Below are 16511 nucleotides of genomic sequence, written 5' to 3'. Positions count from 1 at the left end.
ATGAGATCACACAAGTTAATCCTAAAGGAAATCAACCCTGAATATTCATTAGAAGGACTGATGCTGAAACTCCAATATTTTGGCCACCTGATATGAAGGGCAGACTCACCGGAAAAGCCCTGATGCTGGGAAACATTGAGGGTAGGAGGAAAAGGAGGGGCCACAGAGGATGAGATGGTTGGATGGCATCATCAGCTCAATGGACATGAATTTGAGCAAACTCCAGGAGATAGTGAAAGACAGGGTAGCCTGGTGTGCTGCTGTCCATGGGTTCACAAACAGTCAGACACAACTTAACAACTGAGCACTGTGATCAAAGATACATTGTATTTATTATTTTCATAACTTTTAAGAATTAAAAAGTTATGTAGCATTTTCTATACTCACAATGCTGTGTACCTATCAACACCATCTACATCTAAATCATTTTCATCAGATCCAATATAACCTCTGTACATATTAAGTCATAATCCACCTTTCCTCTAGTCTCGTGGCTTTGTTAATTTCTATTCCCAGTTTCTGTGTGTTTGCCTGTTCTACATACATTAAACCAGTGAAATCATACAATATTTGTCCCTCTGTGCCTGCCTACTTTCACTAGACATTTTTTTCAATAATACAATAATTGTTGTATTCTTTGAATAATAATTTTTGTATTATTTCGTGCATCCATGTTGTAGTATATTTCAATCCTTAATTCATCTTTATGGCTGAATAGTATCCCATTATGAGTGTGTGTGTGTGTATATATATATATATATTTATATATGTATGTATTTTATCCATTCATTCATCACATTATGGTCTTTGGGTTGTTTCTATCATGTGAGTACTAATAATACACTGTGAACATTAGTGTATGGATTTCTGTATGCTACCATAATGGTGATAATAATATTGTGAATATTTAAAATATCATTGAGTGTAACAATAAAAACTGTGAATCTAAGGTGAACTATGGATTTTTAATTGCTAAAAATATATTATCTCATTAACTGTAATAAACCTTCCACACATATGTTATCTCTGAGTAACATATGATAGCTGAAACTGAAGTGATAAGATATAGGAATTTTCTGTACTACTTTTACAAATTTTATGTCAATGTAACCCTGTTCTAAATAAAGTCTAATAATTTAAAGAAATCTTGAAACATGGCTTCAGGGAGGAACATATCACAGCTAATGTTAAAAAGTTAGCTAATGTCCAAACTATAGCTAGAGACCATCTTCACTCTTAAACATGAACCAAATGTTGAATTTAAAATGCATCTTTCTGGAGGAGGAGCTAAGATGGCGGAGGAGTAGGATGGGGAGAACACTTTCTCCCCTACAAATTCATCAAAAGAACATTTAAACGCTGAGTAAATTCCACAAAACAACTTCTGAAAGCCTGCAGAGGACATCAGGCACCCAGAAAAGCAACCCAAGTCTTCGAAAGGAGAGAGAAGAAATACAGCTCCACTCACCAGAACACCGACACAAGCTTCCCTAACCAAGAAACCTTGACAAGCCACCTGTACAAACCCACACAGAGCGAGGAAACACCACAATAAAGTGAACTCCACAAACTGCCAGAATACAGAAAGGACACCCCAAACTCAGCAATTTAAACAAGATGAAGAGACAGAGGAATACCCAGCAGACAAAGGAACAGGATAAAATCCCACCAAACCAAACAAAAGAGGAAGAGATAGGGAATCTACCTGATAAAGAATTCCGAATAATGATAGTGAAATTGATCCAAAATCTTGAAATCAAAATGGAATCACAGATAAATAGCTTGGAGACAAAGATTGAGAAGATGCAAGAAAGGTTTAACAAGGACCTAGAAGAAATAAAAGAGAGTCAATATAAAATGAGTAATGAAATAAATGAAATTAAAAACACTCTGGAGGCAACAAATAGTAGAATAACAGAGGCAGAAGATAGGATTAGTGAATTAGAAGATAGAATGGTAGAAATAAATGAATCAGAGAAGATAAAAGAAAAACAAATTAAAAGAAATGAGGACAATCTCAGAGACCTCCAGGACAATATTAAACACTACAACATTCGAATCATAGGGGTCCCAGAAGAAGAAGACAAAAAGAAAGACCATGAGAAAATACTTGCGGAGATAATAGTTGAAAACTTCCCTGAAATGGGGAAGGAAATAATCACCCAAGTCCAAGAAACCCAGAGAGTCCCAAACAGGATAAACCCAAGGAGAAACACCCCAAGACACATATTAATCAAATTAACAAAGATCAAACACAAAGAACAAATATTAAAAGCAGCAAGGGAAAAACAACAAATAACACACAAGGGAATTCCCATAAGGATAACAGCTGATTTTTCAATAGAAACTCTTCAAGCCAGGAGGGAATGGCAAGACATACTTAAAGCGATGAAAGAAAATAACCTACAGCCCAGATTATTGTACCCAGCAAGGATCTCATTCAAATATGAAGGAGAAATAAAAAGCTTCTCAGACAAGCAAAAGTTGAGAGAATTCAGCACCACCAAACCAGCTCTCCAACAAATACTAAAGGATATTCTCTAGACAGGAAACACAAAAACAGTGTATAAACTCGAACCCAAAACAATAAAGTAAATGGCAACGGGATCATACTTTGGCAACGGGATCATACTTATCAGTAATTACCTTAAATGTAAATGGGTTGAATGCCCCAACCAAAAGACAAAGACTGGCTGAATGGATACAAAAACAAGACCCCTACATATGTTGTCTACGAGAGACCCACCTCAAAACAGGGGACACGTACAGACTGAAAGTGAAGGGCTGGAAAAAGATTTTCCACACAAATAGGGGCCAAAAGAAAGCAGGAGTAGCAATACTTATATCAGATAAAATAGACTTTAAAACAAAGGCTGTGAAAAGAGACAAAGATGGTCACTACCTAATGATCAAAGGATCAATCCAAGAAGAAGATATAACAATTATAAATATATATGCACCCAACATGGGAGCGCCGCAATATGTAAGACAAATGCTAACAAGTATGAAAGGAGAAATTAACAATAACACAATAATAGTGGGAGACTTTAATACCCCACTCACACCTATGGATAGATCAACTAAACAGAAAATTAACAAGGAAACACAAACGTTAAACGATACAATAGACCAGTTAGACCTAATTGATATCTATAGGACATTTCATCCCAAAACAATGAATTTCACCTTTTTCTCAAGCGTGCATGGAACCTTCTCCAGGATAGATCACATCCTGGGCCATAAATCTAGCCTTGGTAAATTCAAAAAAATAGAAATCATTCCAAGCATCTTTTCTGACCACAATGCAGTAAGATTAGATCTCAATTACAGAAGAAAAACTATTAAAAATTCCAACATATGGAGGATGAACAACACCCTGCTGAATAACCAACAAATCACAGAAGACATCAAAAAAGAAATCAAAATTTGCATAGAAACGAATGAAAATGAAAACACAACAACTCAAAACCTGTGGGACACAGTAAAAGCAGTCCTAAGGGGAAAGTTCATAGCAATACAGGCATACCTAAAGAAACAAGAAAAAAGTCAAATAAATAACCTAACTCTACACCTAAAGCAACTAGAAAAGGAAGAAATGAAGAACCCCAGGGTTAGTAGAAGGAAAGAAATCTTAAAAATTAGGGCAGAAATAAATGCAAAAGAAACAAAAGAGACCATAGCAAAAATCAACAAAGCCAAAAGCTGGTTCTTTGAAAGGATAAATAAAATTGACAAACCATTAGCCAGACACATCAAGAAACAAAGGGAGAAAAATCAAATCAGTAAAATTAGAAATGAAAATGGAGAGATCACAACAGACAACACAGAAATACAAAGGATCATAAGAGACTACTATCAACAATTATATGCCAATAAAATGGACAACGTGGAAGAAATTGACAAATTCTTAGAAAAGTACAACTTTCCAAAACTGGACCAGGAAGAAATAGAAAATTGTAACAGACCCATCACAAGCACGGAAATTGAAACTGTAATCAGATTGCGACAGCAACCATGTCTGGTCGTGGGAAGGGTGGCAAAGGCCTCGGCAAGGGGGGTGCTAAGCGCCATCGCAAAGTCTTGCGGGACAACATTCAGGGTATTACTAAGCCAGCTATCCGGCGTCTGGCTCGTCGTGGAGGCGTCAAACGTATCTCTGGTCTTATCTACGAAGAGACTCGTGGGGTGCTGAAAGTGTTTCTGGAAAATGTGATCCAGGACGCGGTCACCTATACGGAGCACGCTAAGCGCAAGACTGTTACCGCCATGGATGTGGTCTATGCGCTCAAACGTCAGGGCCGTACCCTTTATGGTTTTGGTGGTTGAGCAAAGCATCTAGCTTGAAACGTTTAGAAAAACTAAAGGCCCTTTTCAGGGCCGCAGAAAAAAAAAAGAAACTGTAATCAGAAATCTTCCAGCAAACAAAAGCCCAGGTCCAGATGGCTTCACAGCTGAATTCTACCAAAAATTTAGAGAAGAGCTAACACCTATCCTGCTCAAACTCTTCCAGAAAATTGCAGAGGAAGGTAAACTTCCAAACTCATTCTATGAGGCCACCATCACCCTAATACCAAAACCTGACAAAGATCCCACAAAAAAAGAAAACTACAGGCCAATATCACTGATGAACATAGATGCAAAAATCCTTAACAAAATTCTAGCAATCAGAATCCAACAATACATTAAAAAGATCATACACCATGACCAAGTGGGCTTTATCCCAGGCATGCAAGGATTCTTCAATATCTGCAAATCAATCAATGCTATACACCACATTAACAAATTGAAAAACAAAAACCATATGATTATCTCAATAGATGCAGAGAAAGCCTTTGACAAAATTCAACATCCATTTATGATAAGAACTCTCCAGAAAGCAGGAATAGAAGGAACATACCTCAACATAATAAAAGCTATATATGACAAACCCACAGCAAACATTATCCTCAATGGTGAAAAATTGAAAGCATTTCCTCTAAAGTCAGGAACAAGACAAGGGTGCCCACTTTCACCATTACTATTCAACATAGTTTTGGAAGTTTTGGCCACAGCAATCAGAGCAGAAAAAGAAATAAAAGGAATCCAAATTGGAAAAGAAGAAGTAAAACTCTCACTGTTTGCAGATGACATGATCCTTTACATAGAAAACCCTAAAGACTCCACCAGAAAATTACTAGAACTAATCAATGATTATAGTAAAGTTGCAGGATACAAAATCAACACACAGAAATCCCCTGCATTCCTATACAGTAATAATGAGAAAACTGAAAGAGAAATTAAGGAAACAATTCCATTCACCATTGCAACGGAAAGAATAAAATACTTAGGAATTTATCTACCTAAAGAAACTAAAGACCTATATATAGAAAACTATAAAACACTGGTGAAAGAAATCAAAGAGGACACTAATAGATGGAGAAATATACCATGTTCATGGATTGGAAGAATCAATATAGTGAAAATGAGTATACTACCCAAAGCAATTTATAGATTCAATGCAATCCCTATCAAGCTACCAACGGTATTCTTCACAGAGCTAGAACAAATAATTTCACAATTTGTGTGGAAATACAAAAAACCTCAAATAGCCAAAGCGATCTTGAGAAAGAAGAATGGAACTGGAGGAATCAACCTACCTGACTTCAGACTCTATTACAAAGCCACAGTTATCAAGACAGTATGGTACTGGCACAAAGAGAGAAATATTGATCAATGGAACAAAATAGAAAGCCCAGAGATAAATCCACGCACATATGGACACCTTATCTTTGACAAAGGAGGCAAGAATATACAATGGATTAAAGACAATCTCTTTAACAAGTGGTGCTGGGAAAACTGGTCAGCCACTTGTAAAAGAATGAAACTAGAACACTTTCTAACACCTTACACAAAAATAAACTCAAAATGGATTAAAGATCTAAACGTAAGACCAGAAACTATAAAACTCCTAGAGGAGAACATAGGCAAAACACTCTCTGACATACATCACAGCAGGATCCTCTATGACCCACCTCCCAGAATATTGGAAACAAAAGCAAAAATAAACAAATGGGACCTAATTAAACTTAAAAGCTTCTGCACAACTAAGGAAACTATTAGCAAGGTGAAAAGGCAGCCTTCAGAATGGGAGAAAATAATAGCAAATGAAACAACGGACAAACAACTAATCTCAAAAATATACAAGCAACTCCTACAGCTCAACTCCAGAAAAATAAATGACCCAATCAAAAAATGGGCCAAAGAACTAAATAGACATTTCTCCAAAGAAGACATACAAATGGCTAACAAGCACATGAAAAGATGCTCAACATCACTCATTATCCGAGAAATGCAAATCAAAACCACTATGAGATACCATTTCACGCCAGTCAGAATGGCTGCGATCCAAAAGTCTACAAGCAATAAATGCTGGAGAGGGTGTGGAGAAAAGGGAACTCTCTTACACTGTTGGTGGGAATGCAAACTAGTACAGCCACTATGGAGAACAGTGTGGAGATTCCTTAAAAAACTGGAAATAGAACTGCCTTATGATCCAGCAATCCCACTGCTGGGCATACACACTGAGGAAACCAGAAGGGAAAGAGACACGTGTACCCCAATGTTCATCACGGCACTGTTTATAATAGCCAGGACATGGAAGCAACCTAGATGCCCATCAGCAGATGAATGGATAAGAAAGCCATGGTACATATACACAATGGAGTATTACTCAGCCATTAAAAAGAATACATTTGAATCAGTTCTAATGAGATGGATAAAACTGGAACCTATTATACAGAGTGAAGTAAGCCAGAAAGAAAAACACCAATACAGTATACTAACACATATATATGGAATTTAGAAAGATGGTAACAATAACCCTGTGTATGAGACAGCAAAAGAGACACCGATGTATAGATCAGTCTTATGGACTCTGTGGGAGAGGGAGAGGGTGGGGAGATTTGGGAGAATAGCATTGAAACATGTATAATATCATGTATGAAACGAGTCGCCAGTCCAGGTTCGATGCACGGTACTGGATGCTTGGGGCTGGTGCACTGGGACGACCCAGAGGGAGGGTATGGGGAGGGAGGAGGGAGGAGGGTTCAGGATGGGGAACGCGGGTATACCTTTTGCGGATTCATTTCGATATTTGGCAAAACTAATATAATATTGTAAAGTTTAAAAATAAAATAAAATTAAAAAAAAATAAAATAAAATAAAAATAAAATTCATCTTTCTTTCCATAGTTAAAACAGTACCAACTGATGTAGTAAGTTGCCATTTGAACATGTAAAATAAAAGAAGAACATTGCTAAATATTTCACAGTTTTTCCCTTAAATATGAGGAACTGCACATACTACAATAATTATTCATGAGTGAACTTAATGAGAAAATTTCCAGGGTACCTTCAACTGCGTCAGTTATAATGTGCACCATATTTCGTGTCCAACAACGAACCCTCTTCACCCAGCTGGAGATTGATGCTCTTGAACTGCTGAGTGATGTTTTTTCTGGACTTCTGGGTGAAGCATCCTGGGAAATGCATTACAATGAAGAGAGCTGTTGACATCTTGCTGGCACAAGACCACAGGGAAACTAATAATAATTGATCCACAATTCAATCCCTTCCCTCACCAGATGCCTAGCAGGACCTCCTGGACCAAGGTGGAGTTAGGAAATTATGTAGTTTTATGTACCCTGAAAATATCCAACAGACTGAATGTGCAGGCAAATATCTCTATTTAACTGAGACTTAGAAGCTCAGCAGAGCATAGTGACCATGCCTGATGGGCTGAATTCAAACCCCACTTAGGAGAAGCAGATATTTGGGAAACACATATAGAACCCTCTTTGCTTCAGTTCCCTGTACTGAGTTGGAGCAATGTTAATATGGCCTATTTTTAGTATTATGAGGCCAAGAATGATTAAGTGCAGTTAAAATATTAGAAAAATAAAGGAGAGACTTCCCTGGTAGTCCAGTGTTAAGAATATGCCTTGCAATGCACAAATGGGGATTTGATTTCTGGTTAGGGAACCAAGATCCCACACATGGCTTGCAGCAACTAAGCCCACATGTTGCAGCTACTGAGCCCAAGTGCCACAACTAGAGAGTCAGTGCACTGCAACGAAAGATCTGCATGATACAAAAAAAATCTCATGTGCCACAACTAAGACCCAATGCAGCCAAATAAATAAATAGGTAGACAAATAAATAAATAGAAAAGTAAAGCCTTGTTGCTTCATAACCGTTCTATAAGTGTTCAGTCTTCAATGATGGCAACAATAAGGTGGACCTTTAGTAGTGGTTGAAAGCACAGAGGGCATTTGGATGGCTCCAAGTAAGTGGGGACAGAACCGTACTCCAGCTTTTTCACAGAAACAAGGCTTTACAGCTCATGGAGAGTATCTATGATTACCTCCTCTGACACCCAGCCCAGTTGGGGAGGAAGGGGGAACAAAGTGGGGGCTGTAACCCATATGTTACATTGGAGGGTGTTTTTTTTTTTTTTTAAGGGTAAAGGGAAATAAGCCTCTATGTCACCCTAAGTCAGCTTCAATAATTGCCATAGTGAGCAGTCTTTTTTTTTTTTTGGGATGAAATGTCCTATAGCTATCAATTAGGTCTAACTGGTCTATTGTATCGTTTAAAGTTTGTGTTTCCTTGTTAATTTTCTGTTTAGTTGATCTATCCATAGGTGTGAGTGGGGTATTAAAGTCTCCCACTATTATTGTGTTATTGTTAATTTCTCCTTTCATACTTGTTAGCATTTGTCTTACATACTGCAGTGCTCCCATGTTGGGTGCATATATATTTATAATTGTTGTATCTTCTTCTTGGATTGATCCTTTGATCATTATGTAGTGACCTTCTTTGTCTCTTTTCACAGCCTTTGTTTTAAAGTCTAATTTATCTGATACGAGTATTGTGACTCCTGCTTTCTTTTGGTCCCTATTTGCATGGAAAATCTTTTTCCAGCCCTTCACTTTCAGTCTGTATGTGTCCCCTGTTTTGAGGTGGGTCTCTTGTAGACAACATATGTAGGGGTCTTGTTTTTGTATCCATTCAGCCAGTCTTTGTCTTTTGGTTGGGGCATTCAACCCATTTACGTTTAAGGTAATTACTGATAAGTATGATCCCGTTGCCATTTACTTTATTGTTTTGGGTTCGAGTTTATACAGTGTTTTTGTGTTTCCTGTCTAGAGAATATCCTTTAGTATTTGTTGGAGAGCTGGTTTGGTGGTGCAGAATTCTCTCATCTTTTGCTTGTCTGAAAAGCTTTTGATTTCTCCTTCATACTTGAATGAGATCCTTGCTGGGTACAATAATCTGGGCTGTAGGTTATTTTCTTTCATCATTTTAAGTATGTCTTGCCATTCCCTCCTGGCTTGAAGAGTTTCTATTGAAAGATCAGCTGTTATCCTTATGGGAATTCCCTTGTGTGTTATTTGTTGTTTTTCCCTTGCTGCTTTTAATATTTGTTCTTTGTGTTTGATCTTTGTTAATTTGATTAATATGTGTCTTGGGGTGTTTCTCCTTGGGTTTATCCTGTTTGGGACTCTCTGGGTTTCTTGGACTTGGGTGATTATTTCCTTCCCCATTTTAGGGAAGTTTTCCACTATTATCTCCGCAAGTATTTTCTCATGGTCTTTCTTTTTGTCTTCTTCTTCTGGAACCCCTATGATTCGAATGTTGTAGCGTTTAATATTGTCCTGGAGGTCTCTGAGATTGTCCTCATTTCTTTTAATTTGTTTTTCTTTTATCTTCTCTGATTCATTTATTTCTACCATTCTATCTTCTAATTCACTAATCCTATCTTCTGCCTCTGTTATTCTACTATTTGTTGCCTCCAGAGTGTTTTTAATTTCATTTATTGCATTATTCATTATATATTGACTCTTTTTTATTTCTTCTAGGTCCTTGTTAAACCTTTCTTGCATCTTCTCAATCCTTGTCTCCAGGCTATTTATCTGTGATTCCATTTTAATTTCAAGATTTTGGATCAATTTCACTATCATTATTTGGAATTCTTTATCAGGTAGATTCCCTATCTCTTCCTCTTTTGTTTGGTTTGGTGGGCATTTATCCCGTTCCTTTATCTGCTGGGTATTCCTCTGTCTCTTCATCTTGTTTAAATTGCTGAGTTTGGGAGTCCTTTCTGTATTCTGGCAGTTTGTGGAGTTCTCTTTATTGTGGCATTTCCTCACTGTGTGTGGGTTTGTACAGGTGACTTGTCAAGGTTTCCTGGTTAGGGAAGCTTGTGTCGGTGTTCTGGTGGGTGGAGCTGTATTTCTTCTCTTTGTTCAGTCGCGCTGTGGGGAGGGAGGGAGGGATGCTGCAAACAAATGACACTGGCATGCGCTCGCAGTGCCTCAGCCACACTGGGTCTGCCCCCGCTCACGGCGCGTGTAGCCTCCCTGCCCACACTGCTCGGGCTCTAGGTTGTTCCGCCGGGAGCAATCCCGAGGCTGGCCCTGGGTTGCATGCACCTCCCAGGTCCAAGCCACTCAGGTTCAGGCACTCAGGTAGTCCTCAGAGGCGCAGACTCAGTTGGGCCTGCGTTTTGTGCTCTTCCCAGGTCCGAGCAGCTCAGGTGATGAGGTGTTTGGCGAGCGCCAATGCTGCGACTTATCGCCTCCCTGCCACTCGGTTATCTGGGTGTAAAACCGGCGCACCTTCTCAGGCAGATGTTGACCGTCCAGACCCCCAATAAGTTTTAGTTAGCAAAGAAGCCAGTTTTATAGATAATGTCTCTCTGGGGCTGCGATTGCCCCCTTCCGGCTCTGGCTGCCTGTCACCGGAGGGGGAAGGTCTGCAGCCGGCTATCTCTGTTTAGTCCTTTGTTCCGTGCGCAGGCTGGCGGTGTCTTAGGTTAGGGCTGGCTTTTCGCAGTCTGGTTTGTTAGCCCAAATTATTTCACTCAGATAGTGCTCAGGGTATTCAGGCCAGATTCTTACTCTCAGTGATGCAGCCCGCGCCGCGCCTCCCTGCCCAGCCCCCGCTTGTTAATGGCGGATGCAGGCGTCTGCGCTGCTTCTCCGCTGGTGGAGTTACCGTAGGGCTCGCAATCTGCGAGTTTTAATTGTTTATTTTTTCTCCCTGTTATGTTGCCCTCTGTGCTTCCAAAGCTCGGCACGGATTCGGCAGTGAGAAGGTTTCCTGGTGTTTGGAAACCTCTCTCTTTTTAAGACTCCCTTCCTGGGACGGAACTCCGTCCCTCCCTCTTTTGTCTCTTTTATTGTCTTTAATATTTTTTCCTACCTCCTTTCGAAAAGTTGGGTTGCTTTTCTGGGTGCCTGATGTCCTCTGCCGGCATTCAGAAGTTGTTTTGTGGAATTTACTCGACGTTTAAATGCTCTTTTGATGAATTTGTGGGGGAGAAAGTGTTTTCCCCGTCCTACTCCTCCGCCATCTTGGCGCCTCCAGGGAGGGTGTTGAAATTTAGAGAGATCAAGTGACTTTTCAAGAGTCACACAATGATGAATGCCCCCATCTCTCAAATTCCCCTGCACCTAGTTTTCTGTGGATGAGAGCTGATGCCCTGGAGAAGATGCCTGAGCCTGAAACAGAGCTCAAATCCTCCTTCCACCTTTTGTCTCTATATTTCAATCCCTGATCCAAAATTCAAGCTTCTTCTGAGCAAAGCCCCTCAGAAAGACCACAGGATTCCAACTCTGTCTATCCTCCACAGACTCTTCACATGGTCAACTGTGTCACAACAGCCTTTTTAATGCCCTGGTCACCTTGCTGAGTGGCCGGTGGTCTGTTTGGCTGTCAATTTGTCTCAAAGCCCAGGACTTTATAAACCAAAGGCCACATGATGGCTCTACCAAGAATTAGCTTCCCTTCCACTGACCACCAGGACTTTATAAACCAAAGGCCACATAATGGCTCTACCAAGAATTAGCTTCCCTTCCACTGACCAAGTCTGGATGAGGAGTTAAGGTGCACCAACTGGGGAAGCAGCCATTTGTGCTGGGCTTTGTTGGCTTAATTAAGTCTGTGACACTCGAAGTCTCACAGTTGATCTGAGCACTGATTTGAGCAGCCTGGACCAAGAGCTAGCTAAGAATGGGCAGAGCTCAAGTGTTTCCTCACTAAAATTCTGACTCTATTAACTCCTTGTCATACTCTAGACCCTATAGTGGAAGACAACAGAGCCCCATATTCTTTTTGAAAGTCATCTCCGTACTCACAGCCTGGAGACCTCACCCCAAGATTCTCCTTGAGAATCAGCAGACAGACCCTCCTTCCCTCAGTGGCCACATGTTCATTCTACTAACCCAACAGCACTGCCCCATCTCATCAAACTCCCCGGCAACAACTTCACAGTGATACTGCCTAAATCCACCCAAGGAAATCCCACCAGTAAAACCTAGTTTCTTTCTTTTTTAAAAGTCTTTGGATTTAGACAACATAAACAACTCATAAAATCTCATGATATTATTATATAAATGGAAAAAGAAATACCAAAATACTAATATTTATATAACCCAAAAGAAACCCAAAGAGAAAAAACAATCTTGAGGGCAAAGATCAATGGGGCCTTAAGGCTTCCTGATTTCAAAACACATAAGAATGCCACAACAGTCAAAACAGTGTTCTCCCAGCAACAAAACAGGAAGGGAGACCAATGAACCATAAGAAGGGAGTCACGAATAAGTAGACACATGTGTGGCCAAATGATCTTTGCCAAGGTCCTAAAATTACCAAGAGAAGAAAGGATAGGCTCCTCAACAATCAACAGAAAGACGGCCTATAAAATGAGAGGAAGTATCTGCAAACTTTGAACAAGGGACCAAATCCAGAATATATAAGAAGGTATTACAACTCAACTTCAAAACAACAGCAGGCAAATAACTGAGTTTAAAAAATGTGTAAAAAGCTTCAATAACATTTCTTCAGAGAAATGATCAATATACATAAGAAAAGTGTCTAACATCACTAAGGATCAGTGAAATGGAAATCAAGTCAAAAAGAGAATCACTTTCCAGGATATGTATTATAAAAGGAAAATAACAGATGTTAGCAAGGATGTGGAGAAGTGGAACTTTTGTGCCCTTTTGGTCAGAATGGAAAATGATGTAGCCATTATGGAACAGTTTGGAAGTCCCTCAAAAAATTAAAATACTTACCATAAGATCCAGCAATCATTTATTTGAATTTATGTACAAAGGAGATAAAGCAAGAAGGTCCAGGAGATACCTACAATCTTATATCCATTGCCACATTGTACACAAAAACCAATATAGAGGAACTGCCCAGTGTCCACAGGCAGATAAATCATTAAAGAAAATATGGTGTATACATACACTGGAATGCGATTCAGTCTTTAATAATGAAGCCAATCTTGTCACTTGAAATAATTAATGAAGTGGGAGGATATTGGTAAGACTGAAATTAGCCAGTCACAGGAAGACAAATACTGCTGAGGTAACCAAAGGAAAACTCAGAGAAGCAGAAAGTAGAATGGTGATACCAAGAGCTGGAAGGAGGTTGACACGGAGGGTCTGTTCAATGGTTATACAATTTTAATACAAAGACGGAAAAGTTCTAGAGCTGTACTGAATAACATGGTACATTGAGTTAACAGGACTGACTAGACACTTCAAAGTTTAAGAGGCAAAGCTGGCCTGAACTTCCTCCATCTATGTCTGGAGGCTCCTCCTTTGTCAGATTGCTCTAGAACTGGGTGCAGCATGTGGGTACCACTTGGGGCTCCCTGCAGAAGGAAGGAGCCTCCCCAGTACTGGGGGCTGAGGGTGACGGGGGAGGATTCATTAGGAGGCTCTAGTAAGAAAGAGTTTGAATGAGGGAAGTGTCAGAGTGATGAATCATGACCAATCAAAACATTATAAGACCTACTAAGAGATGAGATTTACTATTAAATCAAGGTGTGATTGACACAATAAGGGGGATTCTGAAACAGTTTTGCTCATTAACACTCCTACAAGGCTTCCTTTGTGGCTCAGTGGTTAAGAATTTACCTGCCACTGCAAGAGATAAAGGCTGGATCCCTGGTCTGGAAGGAGTCCACATGACCCAGAGCATATAAGCTGGTGTACCACAACAACTGAGCCTGTGCTCTAGAGCCCAAAAGCTGTAACTACTGAGCCCACATCCCAAAAGCACTGAAGCCCAGAACCCTAGAACCCTTGCTCTGCAACAAAAGAAGCCACAAAAGTGAGAAGCCTACACACCACAACTAGAGTTGCCTTGGCTTTCCACAAGTAGAGAAAAGTCTGTGCAATAATGAAGACCGAGCACAGCCAATTAAAAAAAAAAAATTAATACAAATTAAAAAGAATCCTGTAAACATTTCACTGGGTAGTGATGGGATTTGTCTTCCAGGTTAAAAGATTTCACTTGATATAAAATCAAGCATACAGTGAACGTGTATACTTTGTTTAATTCTTATATAGTTACTCATTCATAGTGCAGTGGTGTGAATTTCGGGTAGGAAGTTGACACCAGTAACAGTGATGTTTAGGGTAACATAAACTGAGGAAAACACAACACACAAAAAATCACACACACAGAAAGAATCACTCTGTTCTTCACACATAGAGACATACCTAGTTCCATGGACACAAACCTGCACTGCTGCTGCTGACACTATTAACCATAATACAGCCTTCTAGTGGGACTACAGGAATCCTCCACATTATTCTATTTATAAGCCTCTTTCTACCACCAGGGCCCCTGTACTCATTCCCAGAAGGAATTTAGAGTCAATTTGACCTCTACACTAAACCAGTGAGAAAGCCCCAACTTTCTCATCTAAGTTTTTTCTCTCCTAGTGAATGATTCTAGAAAACATACCACTTTCACATCCTGAAAGGGCCACCTGCAAGCACAGAAGACACTCTGAGTATAATATCACATTGATGCACAATCTTTGGGTCATTTGATGAGAGTAGAAAACCTGATGAGCAGTGGTGGAGTCCAGGGAACCCAGCAAGATCAGCGCACACATACTCAGGATGAAAGGCAAGACCTGTGCCTGGAGGGTGGAACTCCCAAGTCCATTTGGGTTGCAAACTGCAAAATTCTTTTCTAGAGAAAAGGTTGCTACAGGAGACAGAATGCTGTACCCTACAGGGTGTAATGGATGGTAACAATTTTAATATCCTGTGGACTGAGGCATCGTGAGTCCGTAATAAGACTCTCACTCTACAATATCTCAACCAAGGGAATTGTCTCTATCTGGAATAAATACCCTCAAAGACTCATAACTTAATTCCACCGAAAGAGAAATGAAACAATATTTCTATCTCAGATCAGAAGAAGAAAACAAACAAACAAACAAACAAAACAGCTTGCCTCGGAGACACATGGAGTCTCTTCTGTCATGTCACAAGCTGAGTTGACTGGCAGGTCCTCAGTGGAGTCTAGAGGGACACAGAGTAGCTGTTAGAACACTGGTGAGGCTGCTCAGGAATCATATAGGGGTTTTCACTTTGTATGGATATGGAGTGGTGTGTATGGATGTGGGAGGTTAAGAAGCATGGGCTGAACCTGTGTTCATCCATGTTCATCCAAAGATCCTCTTTGGAGGAGGAAGGAAAGCAGATAGAGGAGGAAGGAAATGAGAACAGAGCTTTGAACCTAATCAAAAGGAAATATTCAATCTAAAAAAAAAGAAAACTCTAAAATGAATGCTACTGTTCAGTGAAAGAGATCCATGACTCCTTCTGCTTATTTTGAGCTCCTGCTAAATTGCCACAGTTTCTTGATTTTTCCCAGATCACTCTTCCTCCAGGATCCACAGTTGCTGCAACTACATCATGTTTTCTGTGGGACTTTGTACTTGGTTAAAAGTGAACTCTTAGAGGACGGAATTCAAGCCTGGGCAATGTATGCTATTGTATTAATTCACTAATCACTTATCTTAAAGAAAAAAAAAAAAACAAGATTTGATAATACTTAATTCCTACCATTTAAATATAGCCACTATCAATATATTTTTGTATAAATATTTGTTTTCTATACAGACTGTGCATGTCCACTGAGTCAGTTGTTGTCCATACTCACAAGGGCCATACGTTTATTTGAACAGCTGATTAGAGAAAGCACAGAGTAAGCATTAACCATCTCTAAACCAGCCAGGTAGGAGATTTTCAGCAAGAGTCATGATCATGGTCACCAGGCTAACAATCAAGTTTTACTTTGAGTTCTTAGTTGGCCACTCTCTCTGGGGTGTGTGCCGCAGGATTTCATCAAGTGAAAGGCTTATGGTAATGCTACCCAATACAATAACACATGTTCCTGATTCTTATCTGTTTGTGTCCTAGTTTAAGCTCTGACACCTGCACTGACGGATGTGACCTGTATTGTCTATATGAAGCTACACAACCCTCTGTGAACTGACAGAAGGATGAGGGTCCAGAGGTAACTTTCACACTAATGACTGTGCCGAATTTGGCCATTAATCCTCCCAGTAGCTGCCCTGGGTTCTGTGACCACAGAGGCCACCTTATAATGAAGGGCAGGGTCTGGAACTCTGGAGCTACTAATACTTGCAGGTAT

At 39.8% G+C, this 16511-nt stretch overlaps 1 protein-coding gene across 1 annotated transcript; it reads left to right on the top strand.

The window, feature by feature from the left end:
* The first annotated feature begins 129 nt into the window (after window positions 1-129).
* Window positions 130-5050, top strand: LOC147356986 (histone H4-like). The gene has a single exon (XM_086342774.1). The coding sequence runs from the start codon at window positions 4015-4017 to the stop codon at window positions 4324-4326; it is 312 nt and encodes a 103-aa protein (XP_086198900.1). The 5' UTR covers window positions 130-4014; the 3' UTR covers window positions 4327-5050.
* Window positions 5051-16511: the final 11461 nt, after the last annotated feature.

This window comes from Bos grunniens, chromosome 16 (genome assembly GCF_055505025.1).
Source record: "Bos grunniens cultivar Pamir isolate PY7600 chromosome 16, Bosgru_T2T1.0, whole genome shotgun sequence".
NCBI lineage: Eukaryota > Metazoa > Chordata > Mammalia > Artiodactyla > Bovidae > Bos > Bos grunniens.
Note: the sequence above shows the minus strand (reverse complement) of the source record. Positions and strands in the feature narration are given on the sequence as shown.